The sequence below is a fragment of the Microcaecilia unicolor genome, chromosome 3 (genome assembly GCF_901765095.1).
Source record: "Microcaecilia unicolor chromosome 3, aMicUni1.1, whole genome shotgun sequence".
In the NCBI taxonomy this organism is placed as follows: Eukaryota; Metazoa; Chordata; class Amphibia; order Gymnophiona; family Siphonopidae; genus Microcaecilia; species Microcaecilia unicolor.
This window is the reverse complement of record NC_044033.1, coordinates 67,308,363-67,330,415: the sequence shown is the minus strand read 5'-3', so window position 1 is coordinate 67,330,415 and position 22,053 is coordinate 67,308,363. Positions and strand designations below refer to the sequence as shown.

The window sequence follows — 22,053 nt, the reverse complement described above, 5'->3', positions numbered from 1 at the left end:
GTTTTCTCAGGATCAAATTCCAAGTCACTAATGCTATCAATGAGTGCTGCCATCTGCAGGATTTTCAAATTCTGAGCACCGGTAAGGTTTTTAATAAGAATTCACACTATTCATCATTTACGAAAATTTGTAAACTGCCAACTTCTATTTATAAGTTCTCATGATCCTTAGTACATTAGGTCCATGAGTTGTGCTTGGGATGCTTGAAGCCCATTCTGAGGCTATCTACTTGTGACTGATATGCCAAAGTAGTTAGCTTCCAATAATCCCTGTCAGTTTTTTTCTGCCTAAGAACTGAAAATGTATCAAATTGGACATTTCTGTGAGCAAATTCTTTATATTAGAAGATAATAGCCAAAGGCAACCAAAAATTTTGCTTGTTTGGTTTATGTACATTGTACATTTCACAGTGGTTCTCTAGTTTTCTTTCCAGGTTTTCTACTGAGTAAGGGGGGGGGGGGTGTTATTAAGGTGTCTTACGACACTGATGTCCATTATTTGCTCCTTAATGTGTGTTAAAAGGCAATAACATGCTTTATATTAGAATACATATGCAAATTAAAATACACAGATACACAGCAAAGGGAAGCAAAATATGCATATATATGCAAAACTATATAAACTGAATAATGTGGATTGTGGTGAATCTTGCAAGCTGTATTATTCCTGGATAAATGCCACCAGCAAAAAGCTGGTAGCATTTTTCCATCCTGAGAGCATTGGGCCACATGGAGGTGCATAATTGAACGGGGCGCCCATCTCTAACGGCGCTCATCTCGACGTCCCAGTGAAGGGGAAGGGGGAATCCCGTATTATCGAAACAAGATGGGCGTCCATCTTTCATTTCAATGATACGGTTGGGGACGCCCAAATCTCAACATTTAGGTCGACCTTAGAGATGGGCGACCTCGGTTTTTGCCGATAATGGAAACCGAGGACGCCCATCTCAAAAACAACCAAATCCAAGGCATTTGGTTGTGGGAGGAGCCAGCATTCATAGTGCACTGGTCCCCCTCACATGCCAGGACACCAACCGGGCACCCTAGGGGGCACTGCAGTGGACATCACAAATTGCTCCCAGGTGCATAGATCACTTACCTTGTGTGCTGAGCCCCCACCCCTCACCCCAAAACCCACTACTATACACCACTACCATAGCCCTTAGGGATGAAGGGGGGCACCTAGATGTGGGTACAGTGGGTTTTGGGTTGGTTTTGGAGGGCTCCCATTTACCACCACAAGTGTAACAGGTAGAGGGGGGATAGGCCTGGGTCTGCCTGTCTGAAGTGCACTGCACCCACTAAAAACTGCTCCAGGGACCTGCATACTGCTGTCATGGAGCTGGGTATGACATTTGAGGCTGGCATAGAGGCTGTAAAAAAATGTGTTTTAATTTTTTTTTGAGTGGGAGGGGGTTGGTGATCACTGGGGGAGTAAGGGGAGGTCATCTCCGATTCCCTCCAGTGGTCATCTGGTCAGTTCGGGCACCTTTTCGAGGCTTGGTCGTGAAAAAAAAGGGACCAAGTAAAGTTGGCAGAATGCTCATCAGGGACGCCCTTCTTTTTTCCATTATCGACCGAGGACACCCATCTCTTAACCACGCCCCTGTCCCGCCTTCGCTACACTGCCGACACGCCCCCTTGAACTTTGGTTGTTTCTGTGACGGAAAGCAGTTGAGGGTGCCCCAAATCGGCTTTCGATTATGCCGATATGGGCGACCCTAAGAGAAGGACGCCCATCTCCCGATTTGTGTTGGAGGATGGGCGCCCTTCTCTTTTGAAAATGAGCTGGATAGCCACATTTCAATGCTTCTGGGCTACTTTTTAAAGGAAGTATTCCCCCTATGCAACCCTCCCCCCTTTGCTACCTCTACTTCAGATGGTCCTCGACTTCTCCTCTCCCCCCTAGATGGATCCCTTGACAGATTATCCCCAAACATCCCCCTCTTTCCCCAACTTGACCACTACCACCTAATACCCAAGGCAAATCCCTGAGGGTCTAGTGGGGCTGGTGCAGGATTGAATCCCAGTTGCTCCTGACCCTTCCTGCACTGGGTTCAAAATGACACCCACTAGCAATAGTCTTACGGTACCACCACTAAGATCAAGATGCCAGTGCCATAACCCCTGACTAGCAAGACTACCATGAGTGATTGCTGTTACCATGTGGAAGCTGGCACTTGAATATGCAAGAGCAGTTGGGGATTGCTCTTGTCCTGACCCCTATAGACATCTTGATAGTTTCCAGGTAGGTTGGTCACCTATGGGGGGGGGGGGGGGAGTTGAGGAAAGGGGAGGTGTTTGGGACGAGTCTATTAAAATGGGGGTCTATCCGGGGGGAAGAAGAGGAGCTCAGTTGTGGGGCCTTTCCCTTATGTGTGCAAGGATTGGGTCTGGCAGGCCCAGGGAAGCCACTGGTGGGTGGGGGAGGCAGCATCAAGGTGGTCTAGAATTAGGGAGCATCAGACTGGGGGTCTGACTTTGGGAGACATCAAGAGGTGTGGGGGCCATCAGGGAGAAGGTGGAGAGAGTCAGTTTTGAAATCATGTGTTGGCATGGTAGCATGCATGTAAAAAAAACTACAAACTTTCAAAGTTTTTCTACAACTTTCAAAGAAATGCTCATTATTGGCATTACCATATGACATCAACTATCCAACTATTTCTATGGTTCATTAATCTAGCCTGCCAAAGGAGAAAAGGAATGTAATAGACAGTATAAGGACTGTCTAATAGGAACTGCTTGTTTCTACTATGAAAGCAGTGCCTTCTGCTATAGTTTTTTTTTTTTTTAATCGGAAACTAATAGAAACAGGTCTAGCCAAAAACATCTTAATTGTAGCCCTAGACATTTTCGTTTTGAATCATTATTACAGAAAAACATCTATCTTTTGGTGCCGCCCAAAACACGCCCCCAACATGCCCACTTGAAATTTGGATGAACTGTGGAGAAAAGCGTCTAAAAACGGAGTGTGGAAAAATCACCTTATGACGTTTCTTGGACTTTTTTGTTTTGAAAATGAGCCCCATTGTTTCCCTAAGAAAACATGAAATATTAATTTCTGTTATTAGAAAAGTGTATTCTAAAACATAGAACAAAATTCCTTTGGTCAGAGGAGTGGCTAACACCTTGGTAGTAAAGGATTTAGTTCTATGGAAGAGCTAAGAAAGAGATAGTCTTTATTAATCCATGTCCTTTATTTTCAAAAGAAACTCATCTACTTACACCAGGAAATAAAAATATTTTAGAGTACAAAAACAACCTCACATTGAATTGGAGATCTTTAATTACCCACAGTTCTCTAATATGCAAATTGCTGTACATTTTTTCTCTATCATTCTGGTTAACTGAGCTTAACACTTCATTTTAGCCAACAGATGTTCTCCAATTTCAGCAATGCATAACTTTACTCTATGCAGAATTATTACCACCATACTGTTTGCATCTATTTTTGCTACAACATATTTTAGGGTAGTAATCAATGTCATTAAAAGATTCCTGTTTCTGAAGGAGTCTAAACCCTGTGAGAGAAAACCAAACAGCTACAGAAGAGAAAAACTCTGCAAATTTCTACAATATGACTGGATATTTTATGCAGCTTTTTAAGAAGAAATTCTACAAATTTCCAGTGTTCTAACCCCTGGACTTTATTAAATACCACAAGATTAGCATTAGCAGGTAATCACTGGGCTGGCTGGGTTCACATCAGGCTCTGCAACTTAGACTAAATAACTACATTTTCTGCTTATCTTCTGCTTATTTACAACCCAAACTTTTACTGACTTCTGCTCTGTCTGTGTTGAGGTACCAGTCTTCAATTTTACACGGAACTTCTTCCATTTATTTTTGGCTGGAGAAAGGAAATTTTATCTCCCCTAAATAACTCTCCTCATGCTCTGAGATTGGAGCTGGGTCCTTATTTACATCTATCCTTCCTCTGGAACAATAAAGAAAAAGCCTACAGCAACCTGCATCAATTGGACCATCCAAGGGTATCCGAACCAGAAACTCTAATGTTCATACCTGCAATCTGTGAGTTAAAAATATTTATTTTAACTACATAATCTATAATCTACTTCTATAACTCATGTGTACTTCCATTTTCCCGACAGGCTCCCAAAATAGAATACATTATACACAAATATTGGCACGTTCTTGCTGTGCACCTGGTATTCAGCGAGCATCCCAAAGTAGCTTATAAGCATAAGGCAAATCTGGGTGGGATGCTTAAGAGACCGATGGCCGATAGCTCTGTAGGTCAACATTCCCCATGTGGGAGATGTGTTTATTGCAAACACTCGGCCACCACCAGGTGGGTGACCATTCCGGGCACCACCAGGAGGTTTTATTTGCAACAGGAGACCACCTGCAACAGTGAAAGAGTAGTATATTGCATTACGTGCCCTTTCTTTCTGTACTATATTGGGCACACAAAGTGGCAATTGAAACAAAGATTAGCTGAGCATGTCAGCAATGTAGCAAGAATGCAGCAAGAAGCGCTATTAGTCGCTCGTTGGAAAGCGCTAAATCATTCGAATGAAGATCTTCAGATCGTAGTTCTGATACAAGTTACACCCCCAAAACGAGGGGGCGATGTTAGTGCCCAACTTTGGTTCATTGAGCAGCGATATATTTGCTCATGGAACACGGTGGCCCCGAATGGCCTCAACCTGGAGGTGGAGTGGGTGTGAGTATCGGTCTCTTTAACTATGGGAGGATATACTTTGAAGGTCAGGTATTTTACCCCGGCGGTAAAAGAGCCAGATATAGAGCTATTGGAGCGGATGTTCGACACTCCGTCAGGACTAAAGTCCCGCTGGTAAGCAGTCACCAGTATTGTCATCACTAGAAATAAGTAAAAGAAAAATAGGTGATTGAGAGTTAAGTAACCAAGATGTTTGAAAGTAGAACATATGATGCTGTGTTGTTACAGATTATGGGAAGTGGTTCCTCCTGAAGAAGCACTGCGAAATGCAGCCATGCATCGAGGAACTGATGAGTTGCTAGCAAATTGATTTACGCTGGTGGTTTGCTGGGAAGCCCTTCAGCCATAATCAAGCGTCAGTTATATATATACAACGATTATTATCACACTAGATACAACAATGCCCTAATCAGGTGATACATGGGTGAAAGAGTGATGACCATCAAAGATAATATTTTTTAACAAACAGAACCGTATATCCGCAGCACGGCAGTGATTGAATGGAATAAAGCTAGTTTGGATCAGCACCGATTTGGAAAGCAAGCCCTGTAATAACAAGATCATAGAACAGCCGAAACATCGAGGACAAGATCATGCAACAGTTTAAATATCACGGACATTATTGAGATAATTGGTAACTTTAATAAGCATTTCCAAACGGAATTGAGATAATATGGTACAGTTTGATGTATTTTTGAATAATTTTTCATAAGGAAGACTCTGTGTTCTATGTTATATATTGATGTAACAGAATAATTGTGATAACATAGTTAAAATCACAGAGATAGTAGAAAGGATGGGAAGATTTGAATGACGCATTGGATGCGGAGTGAGAGAGTGATCCCAGCAAACTTTAGGTAGATGTATATTGGTGCAATTTGATAATAAATTGCAGATGGAAACTTAAATATAAGACTGGAATACTTTATTATAATTTATTAAATTTTAACTACCAGACCCTCGACCATTCTTCTAACGTTCGGAGATCCCTTCTCATCGTTTCTACTCCCTCCAGGGTATCCATTCTATTGGCTATTTTCGTGTCATCTGCAAAAAGGCACACCTTTCCTTCCAACCCTTCAGCAATATCTCCCACAAATATATTAAACAGAATAGGCCCCAGCACCGACCCCTGAGGAACTCCACCGCTCACCTTCCTTTCCTCTGAGCGGATTCCATTTACCACCACCCTCTGCCACTTGTCGGTCAACCAGTTTCTTATCCAGTTCACCACTTTCGGTCCTAAGTTCAATCCTTTCAGCTTATTCACGAATCTTCTGTGGGGGACCGTATCAAAGGCTTTGCTGAAGTTCAAGTAGATTACATCTAGCGCACGTCCCTCATCTAGTTCTTTGGTCACCCAATCAAAAAAGTCAATAAGATTCATTTGGTAGGATTTTCCTTTGGTAAAGCCATGTTGCCTCTGGTCCTGTAACCCGTCGGTTTCTAGAAAGTTAACTATCCTTTCTTTCAGCAGCGACTCCATTATTTTTCCTACCACTGACGTGAGACTTACCGGTCTGTAGTTTCCCACTTCTTCCCTGTCTCCACTTTTGTGAAGAGGGACCACATCCACTCGTCTCCAATCTCGTGGAACCTCTCCCGTCTCTAAAGATCTATTAAATAAATAAAGATCTATTAAATAAATCTTTAAGAGGTCCCGCCAGGACCTCTCTGAGCTCCTTCAGTATCCTGGGATGTATACCATCCGGCCCCATAGCTTTGTTCACCTTCAGATTCTCCAGCTGTTTATAAACTCTTTCTTCTGTAAATGGCGCAGCATCCGCTCCATTCCCAGACGTTCCCTCGGCAGCCAACCGTGGTCCTTCTCCAGAATTTTCCTCCGTGAACACCGAAGAGAAATAATTGTTTAGCATGTTCGCTTTATCTTCATCACTCTCCACATAGCCATTCTCATTATCTTTCAGTCTCACAATTCCATTCCTATCTCTTCTCCTTTCTCCAATATATCTGAAAAAAGTCTTGTCACCTCTCTTTACATCTTTAGCCATTTTTTTCTTCCGCTCGCGCTTTCACTAGCTGTATTACCCTATTCGCTTCTTTCAGTTTAATCCAATAATCTTTTCCGTGATCCTCTCGTTGCGTTCTTTTGTATTTTTTGAACAAAGCCTCTTTTGCTCTTATTTTTTCAGCTACTTGTTTGGAGAACCATATAGGCTTCCTGCTTCTCTAGATCCAGCATCGACCCTTCCCTCGTGGGTTCCATCACCATTTGTCTGAGCAAGGCATCCACAATCTCCCTACTTCTTTCTGATTTCGTAGACGGGACGTTCCAATCCACGTCAGACAAATTGAAATCTCCCAACAGTAGCACCTCCCCTTTCATACCAATCTTTTGAATATTTTCTATCGGATCCTTGTCTAACTTCTCCGTTTGCGCAGGAGGTCTGTAGATAACTTCCGTGTGGATACAGGCTCTGTCTTCTCTTTCCAGGATGATCCATAAAGCTTCTTCTTTTCCCCAGGTTCCCCACATTTCAGCCACTCTGATATTCTCTCTCACATACAGAGCCACTCCTCCACCTCTTCGGCCCTCTCTATCCTTCCTAAAAAGATTATAGCCCGGTACGGTCACATCCCATTCATGAGAATCGTTGAACCATGTCTCCGTAATAGCAACAATATCCAAGTTTTCTTCAAACATCAGGGCTTGCAAGCATAGACCTGTAAGCAGTTTCTTCAGACCCTAGTTGTGTTAGCTGTTAGTGAATTCTGTCCCTCAAGAGTAGCAGGATTAACTCCTGGGAAACTGGTCCTATCTGTAGTTCCATTATACCTTCTTCTCCTCCATTATGAGATCAAGGGGCCTCCAGGACCCCTCATGACATTTTTTTGCCTCCAGCTCCCTGCAAGCTCAGAGACCCTACTGTCTTCTGCTAGTCCGGCAGTAAGGCCAGTTTGGTAGAAAAAGGAACCTTACTGAGTGGCTGCTTCCCCACTACACATGAGGTAGTACTGTGCCACGTATGAGAACTGGGCCTGAACTTGCAGGACAGTTTCACAGAAGTAATTTTGCCACTATATTCTGGATTTTTATAACCCAGGCCTTAGGAAGGTAGACAAGGCACTTGGCTGATTAGGGTTCCAGAAAAAGATACTTTCTCTCCAAAACCAAGAGCATTTTTACTCCTAGAATAAATCTCTCAGTCACTCATGGGCTGGGCTTATATTTCTCCTCATATGGCAGGTGCACAAAGGAGAACAGACTGGGCTAAGAAACGTCTTTTCTTTCTACCACTCAACATACTTCACATAAATAAGCGAAAACAAGGTGTTAGTGACATTTCAATCACATCTATTTTTAGTTTAGCTAGCTCTTCACAATATCGTTTGAGATCTACCTCACTTCATTGCTATCTGTGGTCCTACTCCTGCCCTTCCTTACTGAAGATGAAACAAAAATATTTATTAAACAATTCCACTTGTTCCTCATCAGTCTCCATATACTCTTATCCTACACCTTTGTGTCTTACAATACCACTTTTGCACTTTCTCCATTCAAAATTTTATTAAGTTTAAGATTTAGTTGAAGACATGGGTTTTTTAAAGAGACTTTTAATTTGGAAGGTGATCTTAATGACTGGGTATATTGATATCTTTGTTGAAGGTAAATCTCATGCACTCTGCTGATTGTAATGAATGATTTTGGTATGAATGATTACAGCATTTGCATAGCCAGAAGGCAATTTTTGGGTGGGCCAACAAGTTGGATGGGTGGGCACTAGAGTTGCCAACTTTTTGAAAGAGAAAAAAACCCCAGCCACCTAATACATCCATGTTTTGCCCCTACCCCACCCCATGCTCCACCTCTACCTCACTCCCAATTACTTCAATGAGGGTAGCAGTGCAGGCTTCAGTGGCCAATTGAGAGCTAAAGGAAGTACAAGGAACTGCACTCTTCTTCAGCCCCCGTTGAGCCACGGTCCTCCAACACACATATGTTATTGAAAGCCAAACATTGAACGCCAAACACATTTCGCATCTAGAGAACCTCCTGGCCTTCCATCAACAATGGATGTAGAGCACAGCAAGGACATTTCCCCATAAAACTCACCATACAAAGAAATTCTGGTAATCTCAATAATAGACATGTTGTAAAGTAATTTTAAAAAATCTACAAACAAAAAGTCACTCAGAATCTAGAGCAAATCTACCATGCCAGCACTAACTTCCAAAACAAGGATCCTCTACCTATGAAAAGCGCTCTAAAATATTGATACATCTATCAAGAAAACTGAACAAGCCAAATTACTACAGAATGCTACATAGAAACTTCATGGTGACAGAATACCTCGGAGCCACACATACAGAACACAAGAGCCAAATACAGAATAAGTGACCACAAACTCTATAAATATAAATTAAACTGAAACCCCAAAAAACCAGACCTTGCATGTAGTACAACACTAGAGAAACAAAAAAGAAAGGCATTTCCTCCTGTGCAAAATATAAAGGTATCACATGCAGGGATGGTGTTTTTTTTTTTTTTTTTTTTTGGGGGGGGGGGGGGGGTTGCAAAAAGGGCAATTGTGCTTGGCTCTCTGGCTAGAGAGAGCCCCAAGCCTGCCAGAAGCTGAAGAAGGTGCAGCCTGGTAATGGGCTTTGGGGTCCTCTCCCAGATTTCTTCCCTGGGCCCCAGCCATGTCTGACATATGCCAAATCTGACATAGTCTAATCACAAAATAGAAATAAAAATAATTTTTTGTACCTTTTTGTTGTCTGGTCATTTTATTTTTCATATCATATTGGTCCCAGTCTCTGGTTTCTGCTTCCCTTTGTCTTTCCTGTCCATTGACATTTCTCCCTCCAGCCCTCCCCTGCATATCCAGCACCTCTCTCCCTTTGCTGCAGCCTCCCTTGCATGCCCAGCACCTCTCCCCCTTCCCGCCTGCCCTCCCCCACATATCCAGCACCTCTCTCCCTTCCCTCCCACACCCTCACCCAGCACATCTCTCCTTTCTCTCCCTCCTACATATCTAGCACCTCTCTCCCTTTGCTCCAGCACCTCTCTCCCTTCCCGCCCACCCACATATCCTGCAACTCTATCCCTTCTCTCCCCCTACATATCCAGCAACTCTATCCCTTCCCTCCCCTCGCAGTTCCACATTTCTATCCCTTCCCTCCAGCACATCCTTACATGCCCAGCACCTCTCTCCCTTCTATCCAACCTCCCACCCACAAGCATGCATGTCCAGGGCCCCTTCCCTCCCCTTCAACCCCTATGTCCAGCGCCTCTCTCCCCTCCCACAGTTCCGGCATCGCCACCTCCGTGTCTTCCTTACCCACCCACCCCCATCCTTGCCGCGGCGCTTGCTCACTCTATCATCGTTGCCCAGCAGGAACTCCAAACAGCGCTGTGTCAGAGCCTTCCTCTCAGCCGCGTCCCACCCAGCCTGCGTAAACAGGAAGTTGCGTGAGATGTAGCAGAGAGGAAGGCTCTGACACAGCGCTGTTTGAAGTTCCTGCTGGGCGGCGATGATAGAGTGAGCAAGCGCCGCGGCAAGGATGGGGGGTGGGTAAGAAAGATGTGAAAGTGCCGGAACTGCAGGAGGGGTGAGAGGCGCTGGACATGCGAGGGTGGAGGGAAGGGAAGAGGCGCTGTGCTGGACATGTGGGAGTGAGGTTAGAAGGAAGGGAGGGAATGTTTTGGTTTGGGTGTAGTGCTTCTGGGTGGGCCTGAACCAAGACTGGATGGGCCTAGGCCCACCCAGGCCCACCCGTAGCTACGCCCTGGATTACAGGTCTTTTTTTATAATATTATGGAGTTCCTAGGCTGTTTAATTTTGTATATTGTCTTTTATGTTTTTACATTGAATTGTAAACCGCTTTGGTCTACCCAAGCTAAGTGGTATACTAAATTTTAAATAAACATTAACATAATCTAAAAAAAAGTATTATCTTCCTGTTTTTCATTAGCCATATTTTCTTCCGTTTACATCTTCACTATCTTAACCAGACTGTCTGTGGTGAAAATTAAAGATGCAATGCTTCTGTTTTCCTGTAGATTTTAATAGATTTTAAATGAAACTAAATAAAAATGAAAGAAATCAAATATTTCATAGATGCCTATATTTTGTTTGAAAATGAAACAAAACAAAACAGCAATTTTTTGTACGTTTTCATTTAATTTTCAAATGACTGCACGTTCCTAGCAAATTATCTAATCCAGTACTGTAGGCAAAAAAGAGGAATGTAGAAAGCAGTCTGGGAGACAACATTTTTTTTTTGCTCACACCTTTTTCAGTAGTAGCTCAAGGTGAGTTACATTCAGGTATACTGGATATATCTCTGTCCTAGGCTGGGGGCTCGTAATCTAAGTTTGTACCTGAGGCAATGGAGGGTTAAGTGCAGGGGCGTATCTGAACTGCGGCGGTAGGGGGGGCCAGGGCCAGAGTAAGGGGGCACATTATAGCCCCCCCCCCGCCGCCGCCGCCGCCGCCATTGCCGATCCCCCTCCCCCCAGCCGCTACCATTGCCAACCCTCCCCCTCCGTTGCTCGCTTACCTTCGCTGGCGGGGGACCCCAACCCCCGCCAGCCGAGGTCCGCGTCCTCCTGCCGCTGCCGGCTGCCTTTGGTGCTTTCATTTGTCCATTGAAGCTGGCGCCAACTAAAGTTTCTTTTGACTCTGACGTCGCTGCACGTTGTACCTCGGCTGGCGGGGGTTGGGGTCCCCCGCCAGCGAAGGTAGGCGAGCAACGGAGGGGGAGGGTTGGCAGCGGTAGGGGGGGTCCAGGGCGAAATCTGCGGGGGCCCAGGCCCCTGAGGCCCCACGCAGATACGCCCCTGGTTAAGTGACTTGCCCAAGATCACAAGGAGCAGTAGTGGGATTTGAACCGACCATTTCTGGATTGCAAGAGCAGTGCTCTAACCACTAGGCCACTCCTCCACACATAACAAGCAATCAAGATCTAGAAATATGGCCAAAGCAAAAGAAAGATGAGCAGAAGGAAAACTGGTACACCATTTTGAGGAGAGCATTTGATGGCAATAAAATCTTTAAAGATAAAATTCTGTATAGTTTCTTAAATGATTTGCACTTTTAGCATTTTGCACATTTTCTGGTCTGTTACTGGGTTTTGATAAACAGGGATTACTGTATCATATATTTTCAGATCGTGTTGTTTTCATAACTACTGAAGTTCTACTTATAATGCTTCCATTTATTTTAATTACTAGCACAGTTTGCAACATTTATTAATCAGCAGAGTCTTTTTAAGTTAAAATACTAAATTACCTAACCCCATTAACACAGAGTACTCCAAACAAGCGGCAATAGAAGAGGTAGTTACTGTGCAAATCGTATTATACATGTGGGTGCTCTAGGGCACAGTTAAGCATGATTACCCTTTTTTGATCCAGTATTCCTCTGCTTCTCATAGCCAATTTCCAATGAAAATTTACAAACTGATGCTTTCACTATTTCAGCTTAATTTTTTTCTAATGAAGTTCTGGTACTTTGTAATACTAGGGATGCAGATAATAAGTCCATCTATAATTAAAAAGTTCTTGAATTTGTTTGCAAAAAAAAAAGCTTTAACACTTTTGCTTTATACCATGAACTAAGTTAATTATTGCTATCTTTTTATTGCAGATCATTCAAAGTTTTCTTATATTGTAACAAAAGAATGATAATTTGTTGACAATATTTGAAATAAAATAGAAATGAGAGGGGTATTTTTGATATGATGTCTAAACAGAAAAAAAAGCATCCATTGGAAAACATGCAAAAAACTAATAAGCCAATATTCAGCCAGCGGGTGGTAGCCCGCATAAGTGCCACAGTTGGTGCTGTCCCTGGATATTCAATGCTGGGCCATTTCTGCTGACTGGCATTAAATATCTGGGGTTTTTCGGCCAACCCTAACTTAGGGTCCCATTTCCCAAGGTGTGCTAGCATTTTTAGCGTGTGCACAAAATTAGTGCGCGCTAACTGTGTAGGCACCCAAAGGAATATTGTGGACACCTACACAGCGTGCACTAATGGTTAGCATGCGCTAAAAAGGCTAATGCACCTTTAGCACAGCTTAGTAAACGGGGCCCTTAACCAACTAAGTGAATATTTAGCGCTGGCCAGTTAAGTTAACAGCGGGCAAAAATAGAACTGCTATTAATATGGTCTAATTTGATCATTAGCTTAGCTGGTCAGCGCTGAATAGTGTCTGTTATCACATGATATAGGCAGTTAACTTTTTGGTGCTGACTTCAAATATTCAGCGGAGATAACCAGTTAACTCTCACTGAATATTTTTGGTTAAGCACCAAAATGCTAGTTAACCAATCAGTGGCAGTTCTGGCTCGTTAAATAGCTTTGAATATCAGGGGGTAAATCCATAATGAAAGTGGTAAATTAATGTTTTTCAATATTCAAAAATACATAAGAAAACCATTCAATAAAAGAACATACTGCAATTAACATAGACATTCTGAGATAAACATCTCCGCCAATTGGAAATACACTACGGAAAGCATGTGACAATGCTAGTGGTCCCCTTGTCAAAAAACATCCATGGCAATGGCAGGACATTCCCTCCATGTGCAAAATGTGCATATATACTTCTGTACGTGGAAGGAGTCTGGGCAACATGTCTCTTAGGAGAGAGCCTATTTTCTCAATGTAGGAGTCTGAGCTCCTGGTCCTCTTGTTCAAGTCACAGACATACACAGAGACATGCAGCAGAAGTAGCAGCCATACACCACAATCAGTGGCAAATTCTGAGGGAGCTCAGGATGCTCCATGAGGAATAACAATGGTGTCAATGGCCAAGAACTATTGTAAATAGTTTAAGGTTTTATTTTTGTTCAAAATAAAATGTTTTCTGATATATGCATATAAAGGTTTGTGTCTCAATTTTCCAAAATATGTGTTGATACGCTATTATGAAAGGCTGACAGCTACTGTAGTTTAAACACTACTAGTAAACTTCCTGGGAAAGGGAGACTGTAGAATGGGGGGTGGGGGGGGGGGGGGGAGAGAGAGACATATCAAAAGGCCCTCAGTGTCCATTTTTAGAGCAGCAACTCCTTACTGTCAGCTGCTCATCCAGAGGGATCCAGTGTGGCCTGCATCACAAGAAGCCTCACTGGAAGTCAAACCTGCCACACACAGGATCCCAGACTATATCCCAAACCATTATGCCATGCTTCTAGTAGCTAGAAAAGTGGTGACAGAGAATGTCTGATGCCCTGCCACAGCCAGCAATAGCAGTTGAACTTAGGTGACCACTCCAGCACCTGACACAGGTGTGAGGTATATGGAAACTGCTACCAAATTCCACAGTGGGGGTAGGGGGAAGAACACATGACTGCAATCTCCCCTTCTTCCAGGTCATGACTGTAGGGCATCTGTGAGTGGGACCTTTCCTGAGATGAGACATAAGGCCAGATATTCCCCTGCCATGTCCTAGGGGCACCCCAGCCATTCAGGTGGTGAAGACATGTTCAGGCTGGAAATAACCCATTGGATGTGGAACTTCTGAATTTCACCACTGTGGAGCACATGGTGTAATCACCTATTCCCAGCAACTCCATCCCCCCAGCTTCTCAGGCAGTCAGCCACAAATGGGTGTCTCCATGGTAGCAGAACCTGCACAAATCCACAGTTACGTAGTTTCAGTAGTAAAACAATAAATACATCAATAGCATAGAAAATGTGTTTCAAAGTTCGCTACTGTCCCTTGTATTCCTACTGATCAGTGCTTGTGCTCTATCTTGACCAGCAGCCAGGTCCTGCAAACAGCAAGGAGTCCTTTGTTAGCAGAAATGTAAGGCAGACCAGATCTAAGGTCATCTCCCTATCAGAAGGAGAATGATAGGTCTGTGCTTACCTGGAGACACAGGCAAATGGGGACTCCAGTTGATTCATGTCTTCCAAGGTTCAACTGCCTGAAGTATTTCCATGTAACTTCATTGAGTATCCCCTAGTTTTTGTACTTTTTGTAAGAGTAAAAAATCGATTCACTTCTACTCGTTCTACACCAATCAGGATTTTGTAGACCTCAATCATATCTCCCCTCAGCCTTCTGTTTTCCAAGCTGAAGAGCTCTGTAGACTTTACTCATATGAGAGGAGTTCCATCCCCTTTATCATTTTTGGTTGCTCTTTGTACCTTTTCTAATTCTGCTATATCTTTTTTGAGATACGGCGACCAGAACTGAACGCAATATTCAAGGTACAGACGCACCATGGAATGATACAGAGGCATTATAGTATTCTTGGTTTTATTTATCATCCCTTTCCTAATAATTCCTAGTATCCTGTTTGCTTTTTTGGCTACTGCTGCACACTGGGCAGATGATTTCAGCATATCTTCTGCAATGACACCTTGATCTTTTTCTTGGGTGCTGACTCCCAAGGTAGACCCTAGCATCAGGTAGCTATGATTCAGATTATTCCCAATGTGCATAACTTTGCATTTGTCCATATTAAATTACATCTGCCAATTGGATGCCCAGTCTTTCAGTTTTCTAAGGTCTTCCTGCAATTTTTCATAGTCCACAAGTATTTTAACAACTTTGAATAGTTTTATATCATCTGCAAATTTAATCACCTCACTCGTCATTCCGATTTCCAGATCATTTATAAATATGTTAAATAGCACCGGCCCCAGCACAGATCCCTGTGGCACTCCATTATTCACCGTCCTCCATTGAGAAAAATGGCCATTTAACCCTACTTTTTGTTTTCTGTCCAATAACAGATTCCTAATCCATAACAGAACATTGCCTCCTATCCCATGACTCTTTTTCTCAGGAGTCTCTCATGAGGAACTTTGTCAAAAGCTTTCCGAAAATCTAGATACACTACACCAACCGGCTTACCTTTATTGACATGCTTATTCATATCTTCAAAGAAATAAAGCGCATTGGTGAGGCAAGACTTCCCTTGTCTGAATCCATGCTGACTCTGTCCCATTAAACCATGTTTATCTATGTAATTTTATTCTTTATAATAGTTTCCATTATTTTGCCCAGCACTGACGTCAGGCTTACCAGTCTGTAATTTCACGGATCACCCCTGGATCCCTTTTTAAAATCAGTGTTACATTGGCCACCCTCCAATCTTCAGGCACTACAGATGATTTGAATGATAGGTTACAGATCACTAACATCAGATCAGCAATTTCCTGTTTGAGTTCTTTCAGTATGGTCCAGGTGATTTACTACTCTTTAATAAAAGAGCAAAACCACATTCGCTGCATTTAGGGTACACAGCCCTAACCCATATGCCAAGCATTTGGATAGCGACCCATAAGCCTTTTTTTGTGTGGACATATAGTGAGAGTTAAGCTGTATTAAATCAGGCCCTTAGGCTTGATTCCTGAACTCAGCTTCAGCACATTAGTCTGGCCAGAGCCCCTGGGGATGCTGTAAAGATGACATTCACATTCACTGATGTCAGGGAGGAAAAGAACATAAGATCCCAGCTATTTCACATTATGGACAAAGGAAGATAGGTTTCTGATGTGCTACTAATCAGGACTGTCTGAGTAATGGCTGGTTAAAGAAGAATAAATGTTGAGTTTAATCAGAAAAAGTTGAAGCTACATACTAATAAAGACCTATGAAGCTTAAAATGTGAATTCCATCTTAATAGAAACCAGGTCTAGAGGAGGGGAAGCTAGATATAGAAAAAAAAACAAGCCTTGACTCCCTCATAACCAATGCATATCCTTTTTTGTTTTAGTAAATGTATGATTTTGTGAATTATTAAATAATATCATTTTAACTAATAGTTATGTCTCAAAGTTCTCGTCTGTTTTCAACCAGTCTCTTTGTTCTCCAGATTGACTGTTACAGGAACTTTGGAGCAATATATCAGTAGCTAATTTCCTTTAAAAATAAGATACTGCCATTCTCTTTCAATTCTGTAGTGTTACAAGTTACTTCCCTGTTCAAGTATACTTACAGTTTATTTCACTCTATTACATCAGGGTCAATGTATATGCATTTCATATCACCATTACACAAGATAGATGATTCAAAAATACACTGCCCAATATTCATCATGTGATAGTATGCGGCGTTTGAGCTGACCTAACCCTAGATATTCAATTCTGGGGCATTTGTGGCTCCCAGCATTTAATATCCATGTATCAGCAGTCACCTAGAAGTTAACTGGGTGCCAGCCAATACTGAGACTGAAAATCGCCACTAACCGGTTAAATAGGTGCTCCACCCATGCTCTGCCCCCGGCCCACCCCTAACCTAACTGGTTAGGAGATGGCTGGTTATCAGCGATATTCAGTAGCACTAACTGGTTAAGTGCTGCTAAATATCAGGTACCAAGTTGCTCAGTGAGGTTTAACCAGACAAGAGCCTCTCCTGTCTGGTTAAACCCTTTTGAATATCAGGCCCTCAGTCTGTGCCATAGAACATATCTAGGAAATATCACAAAACAATTTGTGATTTTCAAGATAACCAACATATGCAGGTAAACTATGAACTACAGAGTTTGATGCTTAAGGGCTTTAAAAATGAGCCCCAGTGTGGCACTTGTGGAAATCAGTACAACACTGCTTAAGCACAGCATAGAATTCTCATTCTTGTTGACAATCTACTTGCAGCTGAATTCTATTTAATTTGATTGAACAAGATTGCAACATAAAGCTAATTTCATTTATATTTTAAAGTTAGAATATTTTACTTCATACTATGATGCAATTATGAGTTTAACCTATTTTTGTCTTTCAGATTTTTGCCATTTTCTTCATTGCACAAAAATCGGAAGTACATTCCATCTCTTGATACATCGTTTGGATATAAAGTGTGTTCTTTTCGAACAGTAGAACAAGAAAAATGGATCAGTAAAAAGGTAGAATACTTCACAGGATTTGATTGTTATTATTTCTAAAGTACTAACATTGTGTATGGATGCTGAAAATAAAAGAAGTTAGAACCTAATATTATTATTACCTAGTTACAGGACATTAACTGAAATACAAAATAACAGAATAAAATAACTGGCCTAATACTAAAGTAAGAACTGATGTTAGTTAGTAACGTGGAGGGCCATAATCGAACGGGGCCGGCCATTTATAAGGGCGGCCATCTGTAACGCCGGCCTCGTCAAGCGGCGTACCCGACTGTATTATCGAAACAAGATGGCCGGCCATTTTTCGTTTCGATAATACTGTCAGGACCGGCCAAATCTCAACATTTGGCCTGCCCTTAGAGATCTCCAGCATTAGAGATGGTCGCCATTGGTTTTCGCCGATAATGGAAACTAATGGCGGCCATCTCAAACCCGGCCAAATCCAAGGCATTTGGCCGTGGGAGGAGCCAGCATTTGTAGTGCACTGGTCCCCCTTACATGCCAGGACACCAACCGGGCACCCTAGGGGGCACTGCAGTGGACTTCACAAATTGATCCCAGGTACATAGCTCATTTACTTTGTGTGCTGAGCCCCCCAAATCCCCCCCAAAACCCACTCCCCACAACTGTACACCACTACCATAGCCCTTAGGGATGAAGGGGGGCACCTAGATGTGGGTACAGAGGATTTTGGGGGGGGGGGTTGGAGGGCTCTCATTTACCACCGCAAGTGTAACAGGTAGGGAGGGGTGGGCCTGGGTCCGCCTGCCTGAAGTGCACTGCAGTACCCACTAAAAACTGCTCCAGGGACCTGCATACTGCTGTGATGGAGCTGGGTATGATATTTGAGGCTGGCATAGAAGCTGGCAAAAAATGTTTTAAAATTGTTTCTTTTTTGGGTGGGAGGGGGTTGGTGACCACTGGGGGAGTAAGGGGAGGTGATCCCCCATTCCCTCTGGTGGTCATCTGGTCAGTTGGGGCACCTTTTTGAGGCTTGGTCGTGAACAAAAAGGGACCAAGTAAAGTTGGCCAAATGTTCGTCAGGGCTGGCTTTCTTTTTTCCATTATCGGCTGAAGCCGGCCATCTTAACCACGCCCCCGTCCTGCCTTCGGTACACTGCCAACACGCCCCCTTGAACTTTTGCCGGCTCTGTGACGGAAAGAAGTTGAAGCCAGCCAAAATCAGCTTTCAATTATACCGATTTGGCCAACTTTAGGAGAAGGCCGGCCATCTCCCGATTTGTGTCGGAAGATGACCGGCCTTCTCGTTCGAAAATAAGCAGGATAGTAACATAGTAAGTGACAGCAGATAAAGACCTGAACGGTCCATCCAGTCTGCCCAGCAGTCACATCCATTATCAATTCAAGATTTAAATCACCAATGAACATGAAATAATTTACTTAATCATGATCTTTCTTTGGTGTTTCTGGGACATAGACCATACAAGTCCGCCTGGCTCTGTCCTTATGTTCCAGCTACTGGAGTTGCTGTCAAAGCCCATTCCAGCCTATTTAAATCCGTCTTGTCATTTGTGGGACAAAGATCATAATAGTCTGCTTGGCATTGTCCTCACGTTCCAAATAACTGGAGTTTCCGTCAAAGCTCTCTCCAGCCCACCCTAAACTGGATCGCCATATGCAGGACTCAGACCGTACAACCCAGCCCAGCACCAGCCTTAGATGATGCGGCCAGAGTTGCCATCTAAGCACTACTTCACATACAAACACATATGCAACGCTTTAAGTTTTGTTTTTTTATATCATTTATTTTCTAATTAGAGATCCTCTATGTTCATCCCACACCTTTTTGAATTCTGCCACAGTCTTTGTTTTTTCACCACCTTACATGGGAGGTCATTCCAGGCAGCCATCACCCTCTCCATGAAAAAGAACTTTATGTCGTGCTCCTCACCTCCGTAGCGGGTCCGACGTTCTCTTCAGCGGTGCTGTGTTGGACCGACGCTTCTCTTGGCGGAGCGGTGCTCGCGCCGATGTTGCTGGTGTTGCCCGCTGTTCCCGCCAGTGCTGTGTGCACGCCAATGTCTTTCCTCCAGCGCTACATCTTGTGGGCTGCTCTGTGCCGTGGCCCCGCCTCCTTGCTCCATGGGGATTGGCCTCATGCTCTCCTTTCTCTCACTACCATTGGCCTATGACAGCTCTCCTACCCAGCTGGTTCCTGCTGACATCAGACGCCAGCACTATTTTTGGGAAGCCCTCTGCTTCATTGCTTCGGCTTCTACTTTGGTAGGTGTTACTAGCTCTGTAGTCTGCTTCTTATCTACTGGTCCCTTTGCCTGTGCCTGGATTACTCTCTTGCCTGCCGCCTGCCTACTGACTTTCGTCTGTACCTGGATCACTCTTTGCCTGCCGCCTGCCTACTGACATTGCCTGTGCCTGGATTACTCTCTTGCCTGCAGCCTGCCTACTGACTTTCACCTGCACCTGGGTTACTCTCTTGCCTGCCACCCTGACTTTCGCCTGTACCTGGATCACTCTTTGCCTGTCGCCTGCCTACTGACTTGCCTGTATCTGGATTACTCTCTTGACCTGTTGCCTGCCTACTGACTTTACCTGTGCCTGGATTACACTCTTGCCTGCCTACTGACTTCCGCTTGTACCTGGATTACTCTCTTGACCTGCTGCCTGCCTGGTCGATACATTCATCACCCCGTTTCCAGCTCCGTCCCGTAAGTCCTGCAGGCTGCCCGCACCTAGGGGCTCAACCTCTGCGGAATGGCGGTCAGTGCAAGTGAACCCCGGGGTTGTCCAGCTGCCAAGCAGATCCTGGTCCGAGTACCGGGCTCAGCAGCGCTCTACTTGGTACAAGAACTCATAAGTCTGACACTTTATGACATTACTCCTAAGTCTACCATCCTGCAACTTCAATTTGTGTCCTCTAGTTTTATCACTTTCCTTTCTCTGAAAAATATTTGTTTCTATATTAATACCTTTCAAGTATTTAAACGTCTGCATCATATCTCCCCTGTTCCTTCTCTCCTCTAGGGTATACATATTCAGGTCTTCTAGTCCCTTTTTTCATATGTCTTTTGGCACAAACCCCATATCATTCTTATCGCCTTCCTCTGTACCAGTTCAAGTCTTCTTACATCTTTAGCGAGATACGGCCTCCAAACTGAACACAATACTCCAGGTGGGGCCTCACCAACGACTTGTACAGGGGCATCAACACCTCTTTTCTTCTGCTGGTTACACCTCTCTCTCTATACAGCCTAGCATCCTTCTGGCTACATCCACCGCCTTGCAAACAAAAAAGAAGCAGAAACTGGGCCTTCAGGATTGAGAAAAAATGGAGTCCTTTAATATCACAAATACCCGACACGGGCCGTGTTTCGGCGTACAAACGCCTGCATCAGGGGTCAATAAACTCCTATCGGTCAACTTGCAAACTGTAGCGCAAGAGGTGAGTAAACCGATCGGGGTAAAACTCCCGTTGTTTGGACAGCTCATCTCTATTCAGAAAAACGCCTTCAAACCTGACAACCGCCAAAAGTCCACCGCCTTGTCACACTGTTTTTTAGCCTTCAGATCCTCAAATACTATCACTCTAAGATCCCTCTCTCTGTGCATATCAGCCTCTCACTGCTTAGCCCATATGTCTCCCTTAGATTTCTACTCCCTAAGTGCATCACTCTGTTACAAATCATAGTATCATTCACAAAAAGGCAGACCTTACCTTCTAAACTTTCGGCAATGTCGCTTACAAATTTATTGAACAGAATCAGCCTCAGCACCGATCCTTGAGGCTCTCCATTACTCACCTTTCTTTCTTCTGAGTGAATTCCATTAACCACCACCCTCTGGCATCTGTCTGTCAACCAGCAACTAATCCAGTTCACCACTTTGTTTCCTAACTTCAGCCTGTCAAGTTAATTCAAGAGCCTCCTATGAGGAACCATGTCAAAGGCTTTGCTGAAATCTAAGGAGATTACATCTAGTGTATGTCCTCAATCCAATTCTCTGGTCACTCAGTCAAAGAATTCAATAAGATTTGTTTGGCATATTGTATTGGATCTTGTAATCTATTGGCTTCCACAAAATTCACTATCCTTTCCTTTCCTTCAGCGTTGCTTCCATTACTTTTCCAATAACCAAAGTGAGGCTTATTGGACTATAGTTTCCTGCTTCTTCTCTGTCACCACTTTTGTGAAGAGGGACCACATCCACTCTTCTCCCCCGTCTCCAAGGATTTATTAAACAAATCTTTAAGAGGACCTGACAGAACCTCCCTGAGCTCCCTCATTATCCTGGGATGGATCCAATTTGGTCCCATGGCTTTGTCCACCTTCAATTTTTCAAGTTATTCATAAACACGTTCTTCTGTGAAAGGTGCTATATCCACTCCATTCTCATATGTACCTTTTTCCCTGCCACAGTGAGATGCAGTTCATTATTACAATAAAGTCTTTTGTTTTTCCATTATTACCCCATCCTCCTATGTACCTAAAACCTTCTTGATGACACCAGGCTTTGAGCCACCTATTGAAATTCTCGATATT

General features: G+C 43.5%; 1 protein-coding gene across 1 annotated transcript in view; it reads left to right on the top strand.

The window, feature by feature from the left end:
- Positions 1-22,053, top strand: part of SPATA17 (spermatogenesis associated 17) — a 489,596-nt gene that overhangs the window by 361,799 nt on the left and 105,744 nt on the right. Inside the window, exon 9 of the mRNA XM_030194667.1 lies at positions 17,416-17,536. Coding sequence (XP_030050527.1) covers positions 17,416-17,536 — 121 coding nt within the window. The remainder of the gene's footprint in view (positions 1-17,415; positions 17,537-22,053) is intronic.